The sequence below is a fragment of the Leptodactylus fuscus genome, chromosome 9 (assembly GCF_031893055.1).
Source record: "Leptodactylus fuscus isolate aLepFus1 chromosome 9, aLepFus1.hap2, whole genome shotgun sequence".
Classification (NCBI taxonomy): Eukaryota; Metazoa; Chordata; class Amphibia; order Anura; family Leptodactylidae; genus Leptodactylus; species Leptodactylus fuscus.
The window spans coordinates 82,025,216-82,052,558 of NC_134273.1; the positions used below are offsets into that span (position 1 = coordinate 82,025,216).

The following is a 27,343-nucleotide window of genomic DNA, read 5'->3' on the forward strand; positions in this document are numbered from 1 at the left end:
TTATCTACTCCCCCTCCCTGCACAGAGCACATGTAGAAAGTTGTACTATACACCTCAATGATTCAGCTCTATTGCTATCTATAGCCATGACTATGCTGTAAAGCATATCACTAAATGCTGTTAACAGAGAGGAGAACCAAAAGTTTCACCCATTGCCATTTCCATATTTCCTCAATCTTGAAAATGACTTTTTCCATCCTCTTGCCCAGCGCCTTCCCTTCCCTCGCTTTCTCTCCTGGTTTTGCAGAGTGAGCAGCTTTGCTATCATGAGGCAGTCCATGACTTGACTTTCACTAATAATGAGATGACCCTGTCTCAGTCTAAACTGCAAAGCCTAAACCAGTAAGATACAGTAAACCAGTTTATTGAGCACTGTCTAGTGGCCAATGTGAGAACTGCACAAAGGTGAACATTTTCCTCCAGCAGTACATGGCTTTCATTAATAATGAGATGACCCTGTCTCAGTCTACACTGCAAAGCCTAAACCAGTAAGCTACAGTAAATGAGCTTAGTAAGGAGCACTGTCTAGTGGCCAATGTTTGAACTGCACGAAGGTGAACATTTTCCTCCAGCAGTACATGGCTTTCACGAATAATGAGATGACCCTGTCTCAGTCTACAATGCATAGCCTAAACCAGGAAGCTACTGTAAACATCAGCTTATTGAGCACTGTCTAGTGGCCAATGTCAGAACTGCACGAAGGTGAACATTTTCCTCCAGCAGTACATGACTTTTACTAATAGTGAGAAGACTCTGCTGACTCTGTCTCAGTCTATACTGCAAAGCCTAAACCAGGAAGCTACTGTAAACATCAGCTTATTGAGCACTGTTTAGTGGCCAATGTGAGAACTGCACGAAGGTGAACATTTTCCTCTAGCAGTACATGACTCTTACAATAGTGAGATGACTCTGCTGACTCTATCTCAGTCTACACTGCACAGCATAAACCAATGAGCTACGGGTAACCAGAAATAGCCTCTTGAGCAGTGTCTAGTGGCCAATGTGGGAACTACATTCTTAAAGACATTTCTATAATGTTGATTAACCCTTTAAAGTACAGTGCTGGGAAAGCTCCGCCCATTGGAATTTGTGTTCCCCCCCCCCATCATTGAATGATTTTCCCCATCCGGCTGTCCGGCGCCTTCCCCTCGCTCGCCTCGCTGCTCTCTCTCCAGGTCTTGCATGAGCTGCGCTATAGTTAATTATATTTCGGTAGAAGGGCGCGGACTGTTTATGGTTTGGTATCTGGAGCAATAAGATTAATTGTCCCCAGAGACAATAAGACACCCTCGGCGGCAGCCAGCAAATAACTATATTGTATTGTGTGTAATTACATTCAGCGGCGGCGGGATGTGTAATGCGCGGCTCCCAGATGTTGTACTATAATTACGGTTATTTATTTATAAAGCCAGTACAGATATGGCGGAGCTGCGGACAATAAGACGGCGCAGATAGAAGGGAGGAAACGCAATATCCACTTGTTCAGACATAACTGTTTCATTTAGATCAAATATTTCATCTTAAAGCAGTTCTGTGGTCTCTGCTGCTGCTAAATGTGTCAGTCTTTACTGTAGTTCTGGTATTATATTCATGATTCTGGAATGAAAAGAGGAACTGCTGGAATGTGTCGTATACAGCAGAGGGTTTTTTGGGTTCCCTTAGGCTTCTGGACCCAGTTACGACGCTGCCTTTAGACCCCCATAGCTGTGCTACAAACAGTATAGATGTCAGTCTGTACTGTAGCTGTGCCATTAAATTCATGAGCCTCATAGATCAGCAGGCATTTTAATCATGAATCAGGAGGAGCAGGATGAACAATGTCCTTCTCAAGGATGGATTGCTTTTATGAGTGTCAGTCGTTACTGTAGTATTTGCAGTACATTCATGATTCAGGAAGATCAGAATGAACAAAGTCCAGGGAGGAAAGTATTTTAAAGTGGCTCAGGAAGTTATACTACAATGAATGGAGGTCTCCCGGAATAGCGGGCACCTGGCATACGGTAGATTATTATTATTAGCGCCATTGTAAGAAATATGTCACGGGGGAAGGGCAGCGGCTTTATTCTGCTCAGCAAGCCTGCAAGTTTCCTCTTAGAAACAACACATAAATATTTAGCAGCGTCTGGGATGGCGGCGACAAACCATAGAGAAAGTCTCACCAGCCCGTGAGTGACAGCGCAAAACCGCCATCCAGCCCTTTCTTCCCTGGCACCGGGCCGAAAAGGTCAAACTTGTGTTGCGTGCCAGTGAATGGACCGTACCCCTGGGACTTACTGAGCTGCCAAGTGTCACTCATGCATTCTGCCGCTCGCGAGGCTATTGGAATAATTTCACACTTTCCGGCGTAGTTAGGAGAGCGCGCTGCCAGCGACATGGTCATTTATAATGTGGCGGCTTTACAGCATTAACTTTTGGAGGCATGTGCCCGCTCCTTGTCTCATGCTAATTTATGCTAATAGCTTCCTGTCGCTTTGAGGAGATGACAGATTTTTCGGGGAGAGGTACGGAGGTGATTTCGTTTGGTGCCGAGAAGTCGGAGGAACCTTTCACTCCCGGTAAATGGAAAGAGTGAGATCAAAGTAAGATCTACAGCCATCCGCCATGGTCTTAAAGGGATCACCACTGCTTATGGGGTAACAATGGTGCCCAGTGGGGGAAGGTTTATGTGCCAGACGCATGGGCAAGAGTAAGGGGCTGTTCACACATCCATGTTGGGCAGTGAGGGAAGCAGAATTCTGAAACAAAAAGGCTCCTGCTCGTTCTCATGGATTCTGTGGCTTAGTCGGCCATAGAACCGGCAGTGTGTGACTACCACCATTGTCTCTGAGGCTAATCAGCAAGTATATTGGTGGCCATTCCAAAGCCGGTTACTTGGAATATGGAGAGGAATCCGAGGCAGAAGATCATCTCAAATGTCTCTCTCTGTGACAAGGACCAGATTGTGACGGCCAGACTAGTGGATCAATACTTGCCAAGTCTCCTGGAACATCAGGAAGGAACCAAAAGAAAAAGCCCGGAAAAGTGGACAAATCTCCAGGGCCCATCAGGGGTTGGAACTTGAAGGCGCAAATACTCACAAAACAAACCTTACAAGATCTTCTCATCTCTACCTATAAGTCAGTAATATGGTCCTGTATCTGTCTGGACAATTAATATCCAGGGTGGTAAATCTCTCATGCACTGGAGGACCTGGCCAAAGGGAAATGTGTCATACTTAATTTCCCCTGCGGGGGCACTGCAGGGAAATTGATCCCTTACTATGACGGATCACTGCAGGTGATGCCACCACTGAGACTTCCTATGATCTAGGACAGAGGTAGGGGACCTTCGGCTCACCAGCTTATGTGAAACTACAACTCCCAGCATGCTCCATTCACTTCTATGGGAATTTCAAGCACAGCAGAGCCAGTATGCATGCTGGGAGTTGTAGTTTTGCAACAGCTGGAGAGCCGTATGTTCCCTAGCCCTGATCTAGGGTTTATCATATCCCTTTTAAAGAAAGTTAGAAGTAGAAGACGTAAGTAAGACAATAAGTCGGAGCAGCTTGAGGACTGCGCCCCTCCCTCCTGACCACTCCCCCGTCAGGCAGTGTTGTCCTGGATATTATTCTTTCTTCCTTCACAGTCCCGTTCCTCATATCTAAATACAGGAATGTCTTTCTGGACCTTCATCTCTTATCCACTTTGAAGAGTCTCTCTTGCTCTGGAGGACTTGGCATTACACTGCCATTAAATTCAATGTAATACTTAATTTCTCCTGCGGGAGCACTGCAGGAAAATTGAACCCTTACTCGAGGAATCACCACAGCTGGTTCCGCCACTGAACACCCTATGATCTGATCAACTTTGTCAAAAGTGGACACCCCCTTAAGGAAAGTTAGTAGAGGAAGTAGCACAATAAGTCGGAGCAGCTCGGGGCCGGCGCCCCTCCCTCCTGACCACTCTCCTTGTCAGGCAGTGTCGTCCTGTTCCTAATTATATCTTCCCTCACAGTCTGTTTCTCACATCTAAATGAAAAATTCAGGACGTTTGTGACATTTTCTAAGCTTTCCCACTGTCAAGTCAACAGACAGAAGCAAATTTGCAAGTCAAGGTACATCATTACGCACAACGCCATTCAACACAACTGTGATGAGTCAGTGGGGGCTGCACATTCCCGGTGAATGAATCGTGTGCCGGAGTCAGAAAAGCTCTATTTATATTCTCATATAATGGAATTGTACTGGAAGCCGGCGAAATGGAGAATCTTTTATCTCCGGCGAGTAGGAATGTGATGCGTACACCATCGCCTTGATCTCGCCTGCCTGCATTGTATCTCACAGGAACATCGGTGGAAGAAAAGAAATTGTGGACGTCGAAGTCCAAGCAGGCCTGAAGCTTAAAGGGGCACTCCATCGAAAAGGAGTCACTGTGTTATGTGTAGAGCCTAAGGGGGCAAGTCTGTGGAGAGGCGACTATCAGTGATGTCACAGTACAGGGATAATACACACAGTGATGTCACAGTACAGGATAATACACACAGTGATGTCACAGTACAGGGATAATACACACAGTGATGTCACAGTACATGGATAATACACACAGTGATGTCACAGTACAGAGATAATACACACAGTGATGTCACAGTACAGGATAATACACACAGTGATGTCACAGTACAGGATAATACACACAGTGATGTCACAGTACAGGGATAATACACACAGTGATGTCACAGTACAGGGATAATACACACAGTAATGTCACAGTACAGAGATAATACACACAGTGATGTCACAGTACAGGGATAATACACACAGTGATGTCACAGTACAGGATAATACACACAGTGATGTCACAGTACAGGGATAATACACACAGTGATGTCACAGTACAGAGATAATACACAGTGATGTCACAGTACAGAGATAATACACACAGTGATGTCACAGTACAGGATAATACACACAGTGATGTCACAGTACAGAGATAATACACAGTGATGTCACAGTACAGAGATAATACACACAGTGATGTCACAGTACAGAGATAATACACACAGTAATGTCAGTCACAGTACAGAGATAATACACACAGTGATGTCACAGTACAGGATAATACACACAGTGATGTCACAGTACAGAGATAATACACACAGTGATGTCACAGTACAGGGATAATACACACAGTGATGTCACAGTACAGGATAATACACACAGTGATGTCACAGTACAGGGATAATACACACAGTGATGTCACAGTACAGGATAATGCACACAGTGATGTCACAGTACAGGATAATACACACAGTGATGTCACAGTACAGAGATAATACACAGTGATGTCACAGTACAGAGATAATACACACAGTGATGTCAGTCACAGTACAGAGATAATACACACAGTGATGTCACAGTACAGAGATAATACACACAGTGATGTCACAGTACAGAGATAATACACACAGTGATGTCACAGTACAGAGATAATACACACAGTGATGTCAGTCACAGTACAGAGATAATACACACAGTGATGTCACAGTACAGGATAATACACACAGTGATGTCACAGTACAGAGATAATACACACAGTGATGTCACAGTACAGGGATAATACACACAGTGATGTCACAGTACAGGATAATACACACAGTGATGTCACAGTACAGGGATAATACACACAGTGATGTCACAGTACAGGATAATGCACACAGTGATGTCACAGTACAGGATAATACACACAGTGATGTCACAGTACAGAGATAATACACACAGTGATGTCACAGTACAGGATAATACACACAGTGATGTCACAGTACAGGATAATACACACAGTGATGTCACAGTACAGGGATATACACACAGTGATGTCACAGTACAGGATAATGCACACAGTGATGTCACAGTACAGGATAATACACACAGTGATGTCACAGTACAGGGATAATACACACAGTGATGTCACAGTACAGGATAATACACACAGTGATGTCACAGTACAGGGATAATACACACAGTGATGTCACAGTACAGAGATAATACACACAGTGATGTCACAGTACAGGGATAATACACACAGTGATGTCACAGTACAGGGATATAGACTATATTATTCTACTGACTGAGCCACAATTTCTATTAGTTCAGTAGAACTAATAGCTGCAGTAATATTGTCCTGTCTTATATAATATATAATATATTGTATATAGCGCTGTCTCTTCTGTGCCAATATATTGTATACTTAACAATATACTGTATTTACTAAGCCTACAATATACTGGTCTATGGTGATATATCATACAGTTGCAGGGAAAGAAAAAGCTTGGCATGAGAAAAAACATATACCAAATATTTTTTATTATTATTATTATTATTATGATTGTGAATACATTATACATAAATAATCATTATCAACAAACAATATTTAACGTGATCTCCAAATGGTATAAATAACACTGGGGCAATAGTTCCTTTTAATTAACCATTAACAATCTGGGGTATAGTATGACTATATGGGGTCCGGATATATGTTAGTAAAGGCCATTCCCACTTTTGCAGCGACTCGCTATTTGCAGCCACCCCATGACGGGCCACCTCAGGTTGACGTTTCACCCACCCTATGGCGTCGGTCCTGAGTCTTCACTAACAACCTTGGCCTGTCTTGTCTCTTCCCAAAGAATGGCGTGCGGGAACTTACAAAACCTTGATGTGTACGCCATGTTTACAGAGACAGGAAGACGAGGACTTACACGAGATACTTGTTAGCCGCCTTACTGACGGGTGAAGTGGTCTCCTACATGGACTGTCAGTAATGAATAGGATGCCGCCATATAAGGCCTCATTAAATCCCCTATAGACGCCGGGTCTCTGCTAGCGAGGAGTCTTGTACTTCAGCGCGATCGTAGATTTAAGTGAATGCTTGAACAAATAGTAGGATTAGGGGCTGGCGACGGATCTTCACGCTGCGCTAATGAATTACAGGGCGAGGAAGATTTCACAGTAAATTTGCCAGAAATGTTTCCAGCGCATTTCCACTGAAATTAATTAGCCAGGAAAGAGGAAACGGGGTCAGGCGCGGCGTCTTGTGCCGGCGACACCTGATTATACACACCGCCAAATATAGCCGCAGATGAGGGAGGGGTATTTACATACCGCACTATATAGTGTATGTACAGTGCTGCCCTTCAAATGTCACATGTCAGGGGGTGACGTGTAGACAGCAGAGATCTGACAGCTGTATAGAGAGCCTGGGACGACGTTACATATCATATACGTGATATACTAGCGCAACGCCGTGACTTATTATCTGCAATAACGCTATAATGCTAAACCGTAAAAAAAAATATAGCTATTCCTTCTGATGGTCCCATACATGTGCATGCTGGGCTTGGCTGAGCATGCATGTGCTCATAATTGGGAAAGGGGATTGAGCTGCTGCCGTATACCTGCAGTCCATACATTCATGGGATAATGAAGATGAAGGGTCAGGTTGGCGCCTCCCAGTGCTCGTGAAGCCTGAAGCAGGGGCAAGTAGTGATTTGGGGAGGAAGCAGCCATACTTGGTACCTACAGGTATGCCGAGGTAAGAAGGGTATGTCCATAGGCATTCACTCATCAAGTGAATGGGACTGAGTTGTAATACCAAGCACAACCTATAGTCAAGGGTGGCGCTGTTTGAGGGGGGAAAAGGTAAATCTGGAGCAAATGATTGAGGATGATACCAGCTTTGGGATGACTGTGCCTGGCAGAGGGGGCGGTGCTGTTCGGCAGGGCCAAGGAATTTGCAAATTGCCCTCTAGGGGATCTCAGTAATGTAAAGATTATTACATTGATTTTGCTGCACCTTCAGATTGATAAACACGAGGATCCCCCTCCTCATTGGGGTGAGATGACTCGTAGTCAGGCCATAAGGGGGATATATATATATATATATATATATATATATATATATATATATATATATGGCTTTTCTTGTGGCTGGGATCACCCGGCGCTCTCTCTCAGGATACACGGTAAGCAGCACATGTAATATCTGGCAGCTTCGCCTGAAGACACATGTGTACACGGGAGAGGCAGAAAAATGTGAGCAGCGGAGCAAAGAGCATAATAAAGTATGTAACATGCATGAGGAATAACGGAGACCTAGAATATGAATATTTAATAGATGTGATATCGAAAACACCTGAACCCCTATATAATGCACATTACTACACATTACTGTACCGCCATATAGTGCACATTACTCCATATACTCCACATTACTCTACTGCCATATAATGCACATTACTCCATATACTCCACATTACTCTACTGCCATATAATGCACATTACTCCATATACTCCACATTACTCTACTGCCATATAATGCACATTACTCCATATACTCCACATTACTCTACTGCCATATAATGCACATTACTCCATACTGTACCACAAAGCCAACATACAGATATCACCAATATCCTTTAATATCGCCCTCACCATACATCATCTAGCCAAGGTAATACATATATCTACAACATCATGAAATATTGTTCAACTTAAGAACCTAGAAAACATCTCATTGATGTCTATGGGAGAGTGTTGTGGGCATGCTCTGTGTTATGTGTGGAGGGAGAAAAGCCGCGTCTTCCCCTTTATTTATTGGTAACTTCGGCATATTCTGTATATAGCTAGTATACTGTTATATATCGTTAAACTCAGGAACCTAGAAAACATCTCATTGATGTCTATGGGAGAGTGTTGCGGGCATGCTCTGTGATAAGTGCAGAGGAGACTGCCCAGGGATAGGGGGGTGGCGGAGAACCCCCATTACTTATTGTTAGTGATCATGTGATCTGCTGCCATTTTATATATAGGAGAGCTTTTATTGTAATCATTTTATCATATATTTTATTATAATATTCCACAACTTGGAATGGAAATCTATGTATAACATAAACTGTGTCCTGCTCATAGCGTGTCCTCTGTATACGCTGTATACCTCCATATAGGTGCATATAATAACTATTACATAATATCTCATTTCTCTACAGGTTCAATGTGGACTCGCGGAGCTGCAATATATCAAAACACGTAAGTCCTTCACTCATTACTGCTAATTGGTTTTTTGCTTAGTCGTCCATCATTTTATAATGTGCAGCTGTCACCCCCGGCCCTGCATGCAGATATATACTGATATGTACAGGTATACAGGGAAGTGTACATACATATACTAGTGTATACAGATATATACTGATGTGTACAGGTATACAGGGAAGTGTACATATATATACTAGTGTGTACAGATATATACTGATAGGTACAGGTATACAGGGAAGTGTATATACATATACTAGTGTGTACAGATATATACTGATAGGTACAGGTATACAGGGAAGTGTACATACATATACTAGTGTATACAGATATATACTGATGTGTACAGGTATACAGGGAAGTGTACATACATATACTAGTGTGTACAGATATATACTGATATGTACAGGTATACAGGGAAGTGTACATACATATACTAGTGTATACAGATATATATACTGATAGGTACAGGTATACAGGGAAGTGTATATACATATACTAGTGTGTACAGATATATACTGATAGGTACAGGTATACAGGGAAGTCTACATATATATACTAGTGTGTATAGATATATACTGATATGTACAAGTATACAGGGAAGTCTACATATACTGTGTATACTAGTGTGTACAGATATATATTTATACTAATGTATATATATAAACAGTGAATCGTACAGGTATATACTGATGTGTACAGCTATACCACAGGTGTCATTGTGACCATTAACCCTTGTTTTTTGCAATTTCTTTCTTTGCATCACTTAAATTGGAACTACAGAAGGTATATATCTATTTTCTAAAAAGTCTAATTATTAACAGATTTACATGAATATTCCATATCTATCTATCTATCTATCTATCTATCTATCCATCTCCTATCTATCTATCTATCTATCTATCTATCTATCTATCTATCTATCTCCTATTTATCTATCTATCTATCTATCTATCTCCTATCTATCAATCTATCGCCTATCTATCTATCTATCTATCTATCTATCTATCTATCTATCTCCTATTTATCTATCTATCTATCTATCTATCTATCTATCTATCTATCTATCTATCCATCTCCTATCTATCTATCTATCTATCTATCTATCAATCTATCGCCTATCTATCTATCTATCTATCTATCTCCTATCTATCTATCTATCTATCTATCTCCTATCTATCTATTTATCTATCTATCTATCTATCTCCTATTTATCTATCTACCTATCTATCTATCTATCTATCTATCTATCTATCTATCCATCTCCTATCTATCTATCTATCTATCTATCTATCTATCTATCTATCTCCTATTTATCTATCTATCTATCTATCTATCTATCTCCTATCTATCTATCTATCTATCTATCTATCTATCTATCTATTTATCTATCTATCAATCTATCATCTATCTATCTATCTATCTCCTATCTATCTATCTATCTATCTATCTATCTATCTATCTATCTCCTATCTATCTATTTATCTATCTATCAATCTATCTCCTATCTATCTATCTATCTATCTATCTATCTATCTCCTATCTATCTATCTATCTATCTATCTATCTATCTATCTGTGGTTAGCACTGCAGCCTTGCAGCGCTGGAGTCCTAGGTTCAAATCCTGCCAAGGGCTACATCTGCAAGGAGTCTGTATGTTCTCCCCGTGTTTGCATGGGTTTCTTCCAGGTACTCCGGTTTCCTCTCACACACCAAAGACATCCTGATAGGGAATGTAGATTGTGAGCCCTATATGGGTCAGTGACTGACAATGTCTGTATAGCGCTGCGGAATATGATGGCGCTATACAAGTAAGCCTAATAATATCTATGATAATGAGTGAGATTAGAGTAGACCTCCTCCTCCCTCCTAGTACCCGTATAATCTATAATACCGCACACAGTCTCGTTGGGTTCTATCACAACCTATAATATGATTATCTCGCTATTATATTGTCTTCTTGAGGTTTCTCCGGGTGGATAGTGAGGCGGGGTAGTGGATTAATGTATTATTTAAGCACACTTGTTCCGGAGACACCTTCAAGGCTCTCAAGGACATTTCTTGTTTCGTGCTGGGGGAGCGGGTGGGTGGGCTTGGCATAGAGAAGCGAGGATGCGATACAAGTTGTGGGGAGAGGGCTATTCCATAATGATTGCTGGCTATATATAGAGCTCGTCCAGATCCTGCTCCAGCTGTAATAAAGAATCTGTAGCTGGAGGATAGACCGACTGAGACGAATAGTGCTCACCATCCAGGTTATATAATACGACTCCACAAGACTCCTAATAATGGCCGCTAACCTTTGGCAACACAACATCTCCCAGCAAACCCACCCTCTCCCCAAATCTCTAACACCCTGTTATTAATAAGGGTTGGGGGCTCTGCTGTCAAAACATTTCAGGGCACAGACTGACTACAAAGACCATCTTTCACTCTGGAGGACCCGACACATCCTCCATTACATGGTCAGGTCATTGATTTCAATATACGAAGTGTAATGCTTCATTTTACCAGTTTTCTTCACAGATTAGAGCCAATTGCTGGTGGTGACCCTGTCATTGGCACATGGACAGTAGACAACCCCTTTAAAGGGGGGACTTGTTTGACGTCCTGTCCTAAGGATAGGTCCGCAATTGAAGATCCTTGGGGGTTCAAAACTGGACCCCTACGGGTTAGTTATTTGAAGTGGCAGCAGTGCATCCTGTCTATCACAGGTCAGGTGATATCACATTCATTGGTCACACGACATGAATTAAATGAATGGGTTAAGTTGTAATACCAAACACAGCCACAATACAATGTATGGCGCTGTGCTTGGTAACTAGTCAATAGACTTGCCTGAATGCTGCAGTCCCTTCCAACAACTGACCAACTGGGCCAGGGTGTCAGACCCCTGCTAATCTTTAAGTGATGACCCGTCCGAAGGATCGGTCATCAATTATAAAACCTGGAAATTCTCTTTAAATGCATCACATGCATTAGATTTAGTTGCATCTGAATTAAAGGGGTTGCGCCATTACAGATACCTTTCTCGTATCTACAGGACTGGGGCTAAGTGTCAGATTGCTGGGGGTCCAACCAGTGAGACCACCAGAGGTCAGGAGAACAGGGGTCTGGAGAACAGGGGTGTGGAGAACAGGGTCAGGAGAACAGGGGTCAGGAGAACAGGGGTCAGGAGAACAGAGGTGTGGAGAGCAGGCGTCAGGAGAACAGGGATCAGGAGAACACGGGTCTGGAGAACAGAGGTGTGGAGAACAGGGGTCTGGAGAACAGGCATCAGGAGAACAGGGGTCAGGAGAAGAGAGGTGTGGAGAACAGGGGTCAGGAGAACAGGTGTCAGGACAACAGGGATCAGGAGAACACGGGTCAGGAGAACAGGGGTGTGGAGAACAGAGGTGTGGAGAACAAGTGTCAGGAGAACAGGGGTCAGGAGAACAGGGGTCAGGAGAAGAGAGGTGTGGAGAACAGGGGTCAGGAGAACAGGTGTCAGGACAACAGGGATCAGGAGAACACGGGTCAGGAGAACAGGGGTGTGGAGAACAGAGGTGTGGAGAACAGGTGTCAGGAGAATAGTGGTCAGGAGAACAGGGGTCAGGAGAACAGGGGTCAGGAGAACAGGGGTCAGGAGAACAGGCGTCAGGAGAATAGGGGTCAGAAGAACAGAGGTCTGGAGAACCGGGGTCTGGAGAACAAGGGTCTGGAGAATAGGGGTCTGGAGAACAGGCGTCAGGAGAACAGGGGTCAGGAGAACAGGGGTCAGAAGAACAGGGGTCAGTAGAACAGGGGTCAGGAGAACAGGGGTGTGGAGAACAGGGGTCTGGAGAACAGGGGTCAGGAGAACAGAGGTGTGGAAAACAGGTGTCAGGAGAACAGGGGTCTGGAGAACAGGTGTCAGGAGAACAGTAGTCAGGAGAACAGGGGTCAGGAGAACAGGAGTCCGGAGAACAGGGGTCAGGAGAACAGGGCTCAGGAGAACAGGGGTCAGGAGAACAGGAGTCTGGAGAACAGTGATCTGGAGGTCCCTCCTGTATATGAAGAACCAGTGTAATTGCTTGGCCAAGGCTCCTTTTACTTCTATGGAGCTGCTGCAGATTGCTATGGAAGTCAATACAGTGCCGACCTCACACATCATTCATGAGTATTTAGTAGGTCTTTAGGGCCCCCATTCTTCTCATTGCTGAGGGTCCCAACGGCCGGACCACCAGCGATCTGACACGTAACCCCTCTTCTGCGTCTTTAATGTCACAATCCCTTTAATTTTTGGCAGAATTGTAGTGCATTCTACCAGGGGGTCCTCGAGGCGCCAGCTCTCCCACTCACTTAGAATAAAAGGCGATTTTACTGCCAGCAACTAAATAATTCTTAATTTGGCTGAGAAGAAACAGAAATCAATATTTGCATAACCCCGCCCACTTTTGCGCTAATTTATTCCGTTAACGAGTCGCTTCCTCGGGGGCATTTAATTCTTATTTGAAAATAAAAAATCAGAAGTATTCATCACAATCAGCGGGGCGACCGCCCACCACCCGGCCCTCCAGCCGTTCCTATCTGCTGCCTCCTGACTCGGGAAACAAAATGTTTTCATGCTAGGAAGCGCCGGAGCCGCTCGGAGTAAATCAGGATCTTTGAAACATCACAGCCTGCGCAAATTTATTTGCATTAGCTGTAATTTTAGGTTTTCTATTTCTGGCCTGTCTGCAGCGGCGGAGATTATTCATGTTAAAACTAATTGTTCTCAGCTGACTGCTCGCCTATTTACATAAGGGAACCTTCCTCATTTACATGCAAAACGCAGCCCTCAAAATGGATGACACATGGCCGGCCTACTTAAAGGGAATGTGTCCACAGAGAATGACCTGTGGTTGCCTCAAGTTTTTACCATAGATATATTTTTCAAGAATTTTTCATGTTTTTTTTCCTTCTAATTTTCCATTATTTGTAAATATTCCTGAATTTCACAATCATAATAGTTGGACACTTCCTGCTCTGTAGAGATCACTGCTCAGCAGTCATCTCATTATCATCACAGTGATAGGTAACAGATAGATAGATAGATAGATAGATAGATAGATAGATAGATAGATAGATAGATAGATAGATTGGAGATAGATAGATAGATAGATAGATAGATAGATAGATAGGAGATAGATAGATAGATAGATAGATAGATAGATAGATAGATAGATGATAGATAGATAGATAGATAGATAGATAGATGATAGATAGATAGATAGATAGATAGATAGATAGATAGATGATAGATAGATAGATAGATAGATAGATAGATAGATAGATAGGAGATAGATAGATAGATAGATAGATAGATAGATAGATAGATAGATAGGAGATAGAGAGATAGAGAGATAGATAGATAGATAGATAGATAGATAGATAGATAGATAGATAGAGTCCTATGAGAAAGTTTGGGCACCCCTATTAATCTTAATCATTTTTAGTTCTAAATATTTTGGTATTTGCTACAGCCATTTCAGTTTGATATATCTAATAACTGATGGACACAGTAATATTTCAGGATTGAAATGAGGTTTATTGTACTAACAGAAAATGTGCAATATGCATTAAACCAAAATTTGACCGGTGCAAAAGTATGGGCACCTCAACAGAAAAGTGACATTAATATTTAGTAGATCCTCCTTTTGCAAAGATAACAGCCTCTAGTCGCTTCCTGTAGCTTTTAATCAGTTCCTGGATCCTGGATAAAGGTATTTTGGACAAACAATTCAAGTTCAGTTAAGTTTGATGGTCGCCGAGCATGGACAGCCCGCTTCAAATCATCCCACAGATGTTCAATGATATTCAGGTCTGGGGACTGGGATGGCCATTCCAGAACATTGTAATTGTTCCTCTGCATGAATGCCTGAGGATTTGGAGCGGTGTTTTGGATCATTGTCTTGCTGAAATATCCATCCCCAGCGTAACTTCAACTTCGTCACTGATTCTTGAACATTATTCTCAAGAATCAGCTGATACTGAGTGGAATCCATGCGACCCTCAACTTTAACAAGATTCCCGATGCCGGCATTGGCCACACAGCCCCAAAGCATGAAGGAACCTCCACCAAATTTTACAGTGGGTAGCATGTGTTTTTCTTGGAATGCTGTTTCTTTTTGGACGCCATGCATAACGCCTTTTTTTATAACCAAACAACTCAATTTTTGTTTCCAAAATGAAGCTGCCTTGTCCAAATGTGCTTTTTCATACCTCAGGCAACTCTATTTGTGGCGTACGTGCAGAAACGGCTTCTTTCTCATCACTCTCCCATACAGCTTCTATTTGTGCAAAGTGCGCTGTATAGTTGACCGATGCACAGTGACACCATCTGCAGCAAGATGATGCTGCAGCTCTTTGGAGGTGGTCTGTGGATTGTCCTTGACTGTTCTCACAATTCTTCTTCTCTGCCTTTCTGATATTTTTCTTGGCCTGCCACTTCTGGGCTTAACAAGAACTGTCCCTGTGGTCTTCCATTTCCTTACTATGTTCCTCACAGTGGAAACTGACAGGTTAAATCTCTGAGACAACGTTTTGTATCCTTCCCCTGAACAACTATGTTGAACAATCTTTGTTTTCAGATCATTTGAGAGCGGGCTGTCCATGTTCGGCGACCATCAAACTTAACTGAACTTGAATTGTTTTGTAGAAAGAAATGGTCCAAAATCCCTTCATCCAGGATCCAGGAACTGATTAAAAGCTACAGGAAGCGACTAGAGGCTGTTATCTTTGCAAAAGGAGGATCTACTAAATATTAATGTCACTTTTCTGTTGAGGTGCCCATATTTTTGCATCGGTCAAATTTTGGTTTAATGCATATTGCGCATTTTCTGTTAGTACAATAAACCTCATTTCAATCCTGAAATATTACTGTGTCCATCAGTTATTAGATATATCAAACTGAAATGGCTGCTGCAAACACCAAAATATTTAGAACTAAAAATGATTAAGATTAATAGGGGTGCCCAAACTTTTTCATAGGACTGTAGATAGATAGGAGATAGATAGATAGATAGATAGATAGATAGATAGATAGGAGATAGATAGATAGATAGATAGATAGATAGATAGATAGGAGATAGATAGATAGATAGATAGATAGATAGATAGATAGATAGATAGATAGGAGAGAGATAGATAGATAGATAGATAGATAGGAGATAGATAGTAGATAGATAGATAGATAGATAGATAGATAGATAGATAGGAGATAGATAGATAGATAGATAGATAGATAGATAGGAGATAGATAGATAGATAGATAGATAGGAGATAGATAGATAGATAGATAGATAGATAGATAGATAGATAGATAGATAATACAATACAGGTGATAGAGGTCATAGAGGTCAGTGAGTTATCTCCTATGGTCCATGTGACTGCTGTAAACCATATCTCTCAATAAAATTAACAACGGCTCAAGAAAAATGGCTGCCCCATAATCAGTCCCAAAAAATATAATATAAGAAACCTACAATTTTAAAATAAAAAATGTTTTTGAAAAAAAAGAATATTTTTGAGTTTCAGGTATAATTAATAAGAAAGAAATTGGGTGATACATTCCCTTTAAAGTGTATTTGACCCCTAATAATACCTTCATACACAATAAGGCCTCATGTCCTGGCTGTATTTTGCCCTGTAACTTGTATGGTGTAATAATACATAAATTGGGGCTGGGGATTGGGGACTCCTGGTATCCCGGTTATGACTCTATCTGCTTGTCCTTCAGGACTTCCTTGGTCAGGCCTTCTGCACACTTGGAGAAGTTATTGGGTCACAAAGAAGCAAACTGGAGAAGCCTCTCACGTGAGTAACAACAAAACACAACCCAAGAACGGTGTATTATTTTCGGGTCAGGACCAAGAGGCCGGTATCATGCACCTCTCCATGTGGTCACCATTGGTCACTGACTGATAGGTTACATAGTCAGTAGGGTAGCATACAAGCCAGAAGCCCCGCCCTTCCTGCCCTTCATGGGACGGCCTTGCTAAGTGAACCACATGTAAAAAAAATTTGCATGAAAAGCAGTGGTTGAGACAATTTTTTGAGATATTGATAGGGTGAAGGGCTTTGTAATATGCTGCCATATGGCGGTCAAATGTTGTTAAAGGGGTCTTCCTATTATTAGCGTTTATCACTTATGCACAGGATAGGTGAAAACTTTCTGATCACTGGGGGTCCGACTTGTGAGATGTCACAAGGATGGGGTGTCTGAGTCCCTGGGTCAAGGACTGACCACCGCTCTGTTCACTTCTAAGGGTTAACATAGCCATGTGCTCAGCAGTCTATAAATAGTTACCAAATGGTGGTCACATATGTCCACTATGGCGGTCACACATGTCCACTATGGTGGTCACATATGTCCACTATGGCGGTCACACATGTCCACTATGGTGGTCACATATGTCCACTATGGTAGTCACATATGTCCACTATGGCAGTCACACACTATGGCAATCACACATGTCCACTATGGCAACCACACATGTCCACTATGGCGGTCAAACATGTCCACTATGGCGGTCACATATGTCCACTATGGCAGTCATACATGTCCATTATGGCGGTCACACATGTTCACTATGGCAGTCACATATGTCCACTATGGCGGTCACACATGTCCACTATGGCAGTCACATATGTCCACTATGGTAGTCAAAAATGTTCACTATGGCAGTCACACATGTCCACTATGGCGGTCACACATGTCCACTATGGCGGTCACATATGTCCACTATGGCGGTCACACATGTCCACTATGGCGGTCACACATGTCCAATAGTGCTCCATTCATATACGCAGTCGCCCCGATCTATCCCCTTAACCCCATAGATGGCTACACCACTGGGGCATTTCTATGGTTGCGGGGAGGTTAGTGGGGCATTTGCCGCCGATACTTTATCTTGGTGGGGTATTTAGACACATAACTAAAGCAGTGAGCTCAATTTTTGCCCCAGGTGAAGGAAGGCCTCGCTGAACCTGTGATATCCCACTATGGATCATGGCGGCGGAAATTGTTTGTTTTCCACGGGGCCTAATTTTGGGATTGGTAGAAATACATTATTTTACAAAGGGGAAATGGATCTAGTGATAAAAACTGCTCCGGACAAAGCAATCGAATGATTCTTTGTTCCATCTGTTTCTATGGCCACCAAACACAATCATCGGGTGAACCTGTAGTCGCTGTTAGAAGCGCAGGACGCATTGTGTAACATAATGTCAGCGCTGTAATTGTATTTCCCTTCTCGCGGCAATGAGCAGCGCTGGACACAGAGCGACACAGCTCATAATATATGTCTTCTTAAAGGGGAATCAAACTCAAATAGGTTTCCGTCCAGGAGTTGCACAGAAATAGAACAATCATCGAATCTCCATTCATGTCAATGGAACTGAGCTGCAATACCACACATGACCTGTGGACAGGGGTAGCGCCATTGCTAGGAATTCATTTGCATATTGATAAAAACAGCAATATCTCAGCAAAGGAGACAATGATTCATGAGGGTAAAGCACCATTTGATTCAGGTGACCCTAACCTATCTATCTGCAGGGCGGGGGTGATATGCTGGGTCTGCTGACAGTAACCTATCTATCTGCGCGGCTGGGGTGATATGCTGGTTCTGGTGACACTAACCTATCTATCTGCAGGGCTGGGGTGATATGCTGGGTCTGGTGACAGTAACCTATCTATCTCCAGGGCTGGGGTGATATGCTGGTTCTGGTGACAATAACCTATCTGCAGGGCTGGGGTGATATGCTGGTTCTGGTGACAGTAACCTATCTATCTGTGGGGCTGGGGTGATATGCTGGGTTCTGGTGACAGTAACCTATCTATCTGCAGGGCTGGGGTGATATGCTGGGTCTGGTGACACTAACCTATCTATCTGTGGGGCTGGGGTGATATGCTGGGTCTGGTGACAGTAACCTATCTATCTGCAGGGCTGGGGTGATATGCTGGTTCTGGTGACAATAACCTATCTGCAGGGCTGGGGTGATATGCTGGTTCTGGTGACAGTAACCTATCTATCTGTGGGGCTGGGGTGATATGCTGGGTTCTGGTGACAGTAACCTATCTATCTGCAGGGCTGGGGTGATATGCTGGGTCTGGTGACAGTAACCTATCTATCTCCAGGGCTGGGGTGATATGCTGGTTCTGGTGACAATAACCTATCTGCAGGGCTGGGGTGATATGCTGGTTCTGGTGACAGTAACCTATCTATCTGTGGGGCTGGGGTGATATGCTGGGTTCTGGTGACAGTAACCTATCTATCTGCAGGGCTGGGGTGATATGCTGGGTCTGGTGACACTAACCTATCTATCTGTGGGGCTGGGGTGATATGCTGGGTCTGGTGACAGTAACCTATCTATCTGCAGGGCTGGGGTGATATGCTGATTCTGGTGACACTAACCTATCTATCTGCAGGGCTGGGGTGATATGCTGGTTCTGGTGACAGTAACCTATCTATCTGCAGGGCTGGGGTGATATGCTGGTTCTGGTGACAACCTATCTATCTGCAGGGTTGGGGTGATATGCTGGTTCTGGTGACAACCTATCTATCTGCAGGGCTGCGGTGATATGCTGGTTCTGGTGACAGTAACCTATCTATCTGCAGGGCTGGGGTGATATGCTGGTTCTGGTGACAATAACCTATCTATCTGCACGGCTGGGGTGATATGCTGGTTCTGGTGACACTAGCCTATCTATCTGCAGGATTGGGGTGATATGCTGTTCTGGTGACACTAACCTATCTATCTCCAGGGCGGGGGTGATATGCTGGGTCTGCTGACAGTAACCTATCTATCTGCAGGGCTGGGGTGATATGCTGGGTCTGCTGACAGTAATCTATCTATCTGCGCGGCTGGGGTAATATGCTGGGTCTGGGGACACTAACCTATCTATCTGCAGGACTGGGGTGATATGCTGGTTCTGGTGACAGTAACCTATCTATCTGCAGGGCTGGGGTGATATGCTGGTTCTGGTGACAATAACCTATCTGCAGGGCTGGGGTGATATGCTGGTTCTGGTGACAGTAACCTATCTATCTGTGGGGCTGGGGTGATATGCTGGGTTCTGGTGACAGTAACCTATCTATCTGCAGGGCTGGGGTGATATGCTGGGTCTGGTGACACTAACCTATCTATCTGTGGGGCTGGGGTGATATGCTGGGTCTGGTGACAGTAACCTATCTATCTGTGGGGCTGGGGTGATATGCTGGGTTCTGGTGACAGTAACCTATCTATCTGCAGGGCTGGGGTGATATGCTGGGTCTGGTGACACTAACCTATCTATCTGTGGGGCTGGGGTGATATGCTGGTTCTGGTGACACTAACCTATCTATCTGCAGGGCTGGGGTGATATGCTGGTTCTGGTGACAACCTATCTATCTGCAGGGTTGGGGTGATATGCTGGTTCTGGTGACAGTAACCTATCTATCTGCAGGGCTGGGGTGATATGCTGGTTCTGGTGACAGTAACCTATCTATCTGCAGGGCTGGGGTGATATGCTGGTTCTGGTGACAACCTATCTATCTGCAGGGTTGGGGTGATATGCTGGTTCTGGTGACAACCTATCTATCTGCAGGGCTGCGGTGATATGCTGGTTCTGGTGACAGTAACCTATCTATCTGCAGGGCTGGGGTGATATGCTGGTTCTGGTGACAATAACCTATCTATCTGCACGGCTGGGGTGATATGCTGGTTCTGGTGACACTAGCCTATCTATCTGCAGGGCTGGGGTGATATGCTGGTTCTGGTGACAGTAACCTATCTATCTCCAGGGCGGGGGTAATATGCTGGTTCTGGTGACAGTAACCTATCTATCTGCAGGACTGGGGTGATATGCTGGGTCTGCTGACAGTAACCTATCTATCTGCAGGGCTGGGGTGATATGCTGGGTCTGCTGACAGTAACCTATCTATCTGCGCGGCTGGGGTAATATGCTGGGTCTGGGGACACTAACCTATCTATCTGCAGGACTGGGGTGATATGCTGGTTCTGGTGACACTAACCTATCTATCTGCAGGGCTGGGGTGATATGCTGGTTCTGGTAACAGTAACCTATCTATCTGCAGGACTGGGGTGATATGCTGGGTCTGCTGACAGTAACCTATCTATCTTCAGGGCTGGGGTGATATGCTGGGTCTGCTGACAGTAATCTATCTATCTGCGCGGCTGGGGTAATATGCTGGGTCTGGGAACACTAACCTATCTATCTGCAGGACTGGGGTGATATGCTGGTTCTGGTGACACTAACCTATCTATCTGCAGGGCTGGGGTGATATGCTGGTTCTGGTGACAGTAACCTATCTATCTGCAGGGCTGGGGTGATATGCTGGATCTGGTGACAGTAACCTATCTATCTGCAGGGCTGGGGTGATATGCTGGTTCTGGTGACAGTAACCTATCTATCTGCAGGGCTGGGGTGATATGCTGGTTCTGGTGACAGTAACCTATCTATCTGCAGGGCTGGGGTGATATGCTGGTTCTGGTGACACTCCCTTTAACAGCAGTGGTGTATAATGAACCAATTTTCACATGTAAATTAGATATTAAATTTTAGCAAAACACTTACATCATCAAAACACCAGGCAATTTTTTTATTTATTTATTTTTTTTAATCTGTATTTTATTACCACATGAAAAGAAATCCCCCCGTTCCGCGCAGTCGCCTCTTCCATGGTTTCAGAACAAACGTGGATTTTTTTCAATAATTAGATTCATTTCAATCTAAATAGTGAAACTCACAACGAATCAGATTCACCTCCAGCTGGAGAGAATCACTTAGCGGCTGGAATTATCAGCGCCGATGAGACGAGCCCCGAACGCTCTACACGTCTATCCTTTAATTATTCATTAATTGGAATCAGCTCGTTACCTAAGGGAGAATTAGACCTGTCATGGGCGTGCAGACTAGCACCGTGGTACCCATACAGGCAAGATGTCAGCCGCTAACACCATGACGGGTCTTCGGGAACATTTGTCCGCACAACAGGTCCCTATCTCCGCTCGGTGGGAATGACGGAACGTCTTTTCGCCATCTGTGCTCATGTTTTTGAAATGTGAATAACACGATAAATATCAAAAATAGTCGCCAAGAAATCCAAATGGGTCAACTGTAGTGTCATATGTGGGAAGTTATAGTTCGGGAGACTAATTGGAATGGGGGTGACCATGGTAAAAATCAAACTGGACACCAAGGAACTGGACCAGCATATCACCCCAGTCCTGCAGATAGATAGGTTACTGTCACCAGAACCAGCATATCACCCCAGTCCTGCAGATAGATAGGTTACTGTCACCAGACCCAGCATATCACCCCAGCCGTGCAGATAGATAGGTTACTGTCACCAGAACCAGCATATCACCCCAGCCCTGCAGATAGATAGGTTACTGTCACCAGAACCAGCATATCACCCCAGCCCTGCAGATAGATAGGTTACTGTCACCAGAACCAGCATATCACCCCAGCCCTGCAGATAGATAGGTTAGTGTCACCAGAACCAGCATATCACCCCAGCCCCCTGCAGATAGATAGGTTACTGTCACCAGAACCAGCATATCACCCCAGCCCTGCAGATAGATAGGTTACTGTCACCAGAACCAGCATATCACCCCAGCCCTGCAGATAGATAGGTTAGTGTCACCAGAACCAGTATATCACCCCAGTCCTGCAGATAGATAGGTTACTGTCACCAGAACCAGCATATCACCCCAGTCCTGCAGATAGATAGGTTAGTGTCACCAGACCCCAGCATATCACCCCAGCCCTGCAGATAGATAGGTTAGTGTCACCAGAACCAGCATATCACCCCAGTCCTGCAGATAGATAGGTTACTATCACCAGAACCAGCATATCACCCCAGCCCTGCAGATAGATAGGTTACTATCACCAGAACCAGTATATCACCCCCTCCCCTTCCCCAGCAACTACTGCACCCAAAAACTTCGACCATTTTAATTTTTGCAATTTTCCAGTAGCTGTTGCATTCTCCCCCCCCCCCCCCCCCTCGGCTTATACTCGAGTCAATAAGTTTTCCCAGTTTTTGTGGTAAAATTAGGGGCCTCGGCTTATATTCGGGTCGGCTTATACTTGAGTATATACGGTATATAAATCTCTAGATGAGACGTGTCCTCTTCCATAGCAATGTTACCCTTTTCCACTGCTGCAGACATTTCGGTGCTATATACTTGTAGTCCATATGAATGATCTGTGTGAGATATAATGTATATGCATGTGATATATGTGTAGCCGGGATTGTAGGTGCGGAGGGTAAAGGAGTTCATTGGTTGTCATAGATACAGATTTACATGACAAGATAATATATGTATCCGTGTGTTACAGGCAGATTGTATCTGATATCTACAGACAACGGGGACTGACTTAGTTCATACCTAACCTATTTCTACAGCAAGTGCAAAAGTTTTAGGCAGGCGTGAAAAACCAGCTGTGCAGTAGGAATGCTTTCAGAAATAGAAGGGTTAATAGATTTGCCAATGGCTGATCTCCTGGGATTTTTTTTTTTTGGAGGGGGACGCCCCGCCGTCTGCTTATTTTCAGGAATTGTGTCAAATATTATAGATAAAAGAATGAATCACTTTCTGCAGTTCGGGATGTTAACGTGTTCTCTTAACCAATGGCGGCTATGACAAAGGCCTCCTGACTCACCTCCATTTTCCTGCTCTCATTGTGACGGTAAAAAAGCAAAAAAAATAAAAAAAATTGGCAGTGAGTAATACGATGGCATTGACGGCTATGTTATATAAATGTGATACAGCAGATATGGGCTTATAATGTATCATCATCGCTATGAATAGACGGGATATAGCTTATGTGCTAGTGCTGGGGAACATGCTGTCCAGATTTATTAGGATCTTGCCTCCTCCTCCCCTCCCCTCTCCATAGATTTCTATTGTACAGATTTATTAGGATCTCACATCCTCCTCCCCCTCCCCTCTCCGTAGATTTCTATTGTACAGATTAATTAGGATCTTGTCTCCTCCTCCTCCCCCTTTCCATAGATTTCTATTGTCCAGATTTATTAGGATCTTGCCTCCTCCTCCCCTCCCCTCTCCATAGATTTCTATTGTACAGATTTATTAGGATCTCACATCCTCCTCCCCCTCCCCTCTCCGTAGATTTCTATTGTACAGATTTATTAGGATCTTGTCTCCTCCTCCTCCCCCTTTCCATAGATTTCTATTGTACAGATTTATTAGGATCTCGCCTCCTCCTCCCCCTCACTTCTGCATAGATTTCTATTGTACAGATTTATTAGGATCTCGCCTCCTCCTCCCCCTCCGTTCTCCATAGATTTGTATTGTACAGATTTTTAGGATCTTGTCTCCTCCTCCTCCCCCTCTCCATAGATTTCTATTATACAGATTTATGAGAATCTCACCTCCTTCTCCCCCTCCCTTCTCCATAGATTTATATTGTACAGATTTATTAGGATCTCGCCTCCTCGTCCCCCTCCCCTCTCCATAGATTTCTATTGTATAGATTTATTAGGATCTTGCCTCCTCCTCCCCTCCCCTCTCCATAGATTTCTATTGTACAGATTTATTAAGATCTCACCTCCTCCTCCCCTCCCCTCTCCATAGATTTCTATTGTACAGATTTAATAGGATCTCGCCTCCTCCTCCCCCTCCCTTCTCCATAGATTTCTATTGTACAGATTTAATAGGATCTCGCCTCCTCCTCCCCTCTCTATAGATATCTATTGTAAGGATTTAATCAAACACAGAAGGAGGCAAATAAGTGGCGACATGGGCACTTTTCTTTAATAAAGTCTATTACAAGGTTTGTCATCTTCACCTGACTATGGATTTATAGAAGAAATAACTGAAAGTTGAGTTACATTGGGTTTAGTTGTCAGGTGTCTTCTGAGTCCTACTCCCTGAGACATGTCTAACCTTACTATACCTGGGGCAATGACTTAGATGGCTAGCCCTAAATCTGTATCTTAGTACCCTGATGCAGTGAGAGTAACACGTGCCTGTCCGTACTTATCCCAACAATATATTTGTATGGACATGTTTGTCGAGGCCGATGAGAAATTGGCAGATTTTCCCAAATTCTGACCAAAAACTGAACAAAACGGAGTTGTTTTGTGTCTAAATTGCGGATCTGTATCTACCAGGGCATCCTGCGCCTATAATCGACAATGATAAACTGTAACCTATGAGGAAAAAGCAGCATCAAGTGGTCAATTCTACTGCAGCACCCCCACAGGAGAAATGAAGTATTACATGCTCACTATAGAAATGAATGGAATGTATGGACGTCTGAGGTCCTCCAGACTTGAAGACGCTCTTTGTAGCTGTTCCCTACTCATATAATAACAGGGTACAAGATAAGGGGTTAAACAACACTAGACGACCCCTTTAGTCCCCCCCGCCCCCACCATTGCTATTGCTATAGTACCCTGCAGCCTGCCGCACGATTCGGTTTTCGGTTGTTTCACCATCCCCTCCCCATTAATTACAGAGTCTTGAATTCCTGGGAAATAGATACAGTCCTAATAGTAACATCAAGCTATTGTGTGTTCCTGCGCCCACTGCGTGGCTTAATTAGATGTGGGGGGTAGGGGAGCTTCTAATTCAACGCCTCGGTGTTGTCAGGTAAAATCATTTCCTTTCTACCAAGCGTCGTGTATCCTTCATTTTCCTCGCCTGCTGTTAACTCTCTTCTACATTTACATGCCTCTGCATGCATCCCAGGGGCTTTATTTGTTCCGGTTGTTCTCTCTAGATTTCGTTTTTGCCGTATAGGTAATAGCGTTTGGGAGCGAAAATTCTCTGAAAAAAACACATAAGGGACGCTGATATTTCTCAGCAGCTTTAATTAATATGCATAAAAACTGTGGATTAGGAAAAAATGGTGGTATCGTTGTAGAACTAGCGCCCCTCTTGTCTATGGCCGAGTCTGGTATTGCAGGTTAGTTTTAATTAATATACATATAAACTGTGGATTAGGAAAACATAGCAGAATATTTGTAGACATAGCGCCCCTCTTGTGTAGCACAGGTTCAGACCACATATAAGGTTTGTTTGTAGTCTGTAACCAGCTCAACAGCAGCGAATTTTAGATGTGTCTGGATTGATCAAGGCAGACTATATGGCGAATCCCATTACTGATCTTGCCACAATTAAATCTCCCCCATTGAACTAGCCCGACTGCAGACAGTGAGCAAAAAATAAAAAAAAAATCAACTTTTTTTTTTTCTGCAGCTTTGGATGTGAATGGAGCATACCATAATATCAATAAAGGATCTTTAGATTTATTTCACAGCATACAAACTGCCAAATAACGTTGTTGTCCACAATCTCTATACAGAATTATCTGACAATTGAAATTTCGGTCCGAGGAGTCGAACGCAGACAAACCCGGGCTGAATTCCTTTTTCCATTACCATTCTTTCTGTCACAAGTGTGAATGCCTCGTAGTGCAGAGCGGGCATTGATGAATCCGAAAACCTTTCATATCCAAAGCTTTGTAAGCCCTGGGAGTTCAGGCAGATTGATTTGGTTCTATTTTTGCAACATATGCAGACAATGAACATGTCTCCTATTGGACCGGTGCTGCGCTAATGTGTGCGAAAAAATTCTCAATTTAAATTGCTTCTAGAAGACGTTCTCTACGGTTTGTGCGGAAGCCTTTGGAAATGATGGGGCTTTGTATTCCGTAGAAGAAGTCAGACTCTGTGTTCTGCAAGTTCTGATAATTCCAGCAGGACAGTATAGTCTGCGGTAGCGTCTATAGACCCTATACAATGTACATCACCTTGTGTTCTGTAATATATCTATCTCATATAGTATATATGTACTAAAGCAATACAGAAGTTATGGCTTCCGGTGCAAACTTTGACTGGGAACCCTTAGCCCATCCCTATATCGTATTCTTGATAGCGACGGTTATGGGTGCTGTGGTGGTATCCCAGAGACTTGGAAGAGATCATCTATAGTACCCACAAATGCTGCTATCAAGAATATAGTCAGGCCAGCGCCACACCTCCCATGAGGCGACCTGAAGCGACCGCTTCAGGCGGCGCTATGCCAGGTCCCCAGGAAGGGCGGCATTTTTGCTTACCTAAGCCAGTCCAGGACAAGCTGTCCTGGACTGGCTTAGCACCGAGCAGTGGATCGGGGAGGCTGCTGGAGCAGCGCTGCTCCAGCGGCCTCCCCTCACGCTCAGGCGGAGAGCAGGTCCTCTCCCTGCCTGCTCTCTGCCTGCGAATGCCGCTAAGCCACGCCCCCTTCGCTCTGTCACCCCCCCTC

At 43.8% G+C, this 27,343-nt stretch overlaps 1 protein-coding gene across 2 annotated transcripts in view; it reads left to right on the forward strand.

Moving 5' to 3' along the window:
• Positions 1 to 27,343, forward strand: part of CPNE9 (copine family member 9) — a 136,472-nt gene that overhangs the window by 53,159 nt on the left and 55,970 nt on the right. For both annotated transcript variants that reach the window (XM_075287511.1, XM_075287512.1), the window contains 2 exons: positions 9,016 to 9,055; positions 16,797 to 16,873. In XM_075287511.1, the coding sequence (XP_075143612.1) occupies positions 9,016 to 9,055; positions 16,797 to 16,873 (117 nt within the window). The remainder of the gene's footprint in view (positions 1 to 9,015; positions 9,056 to 16,796; positions 16,874 to 27,343) is intronic.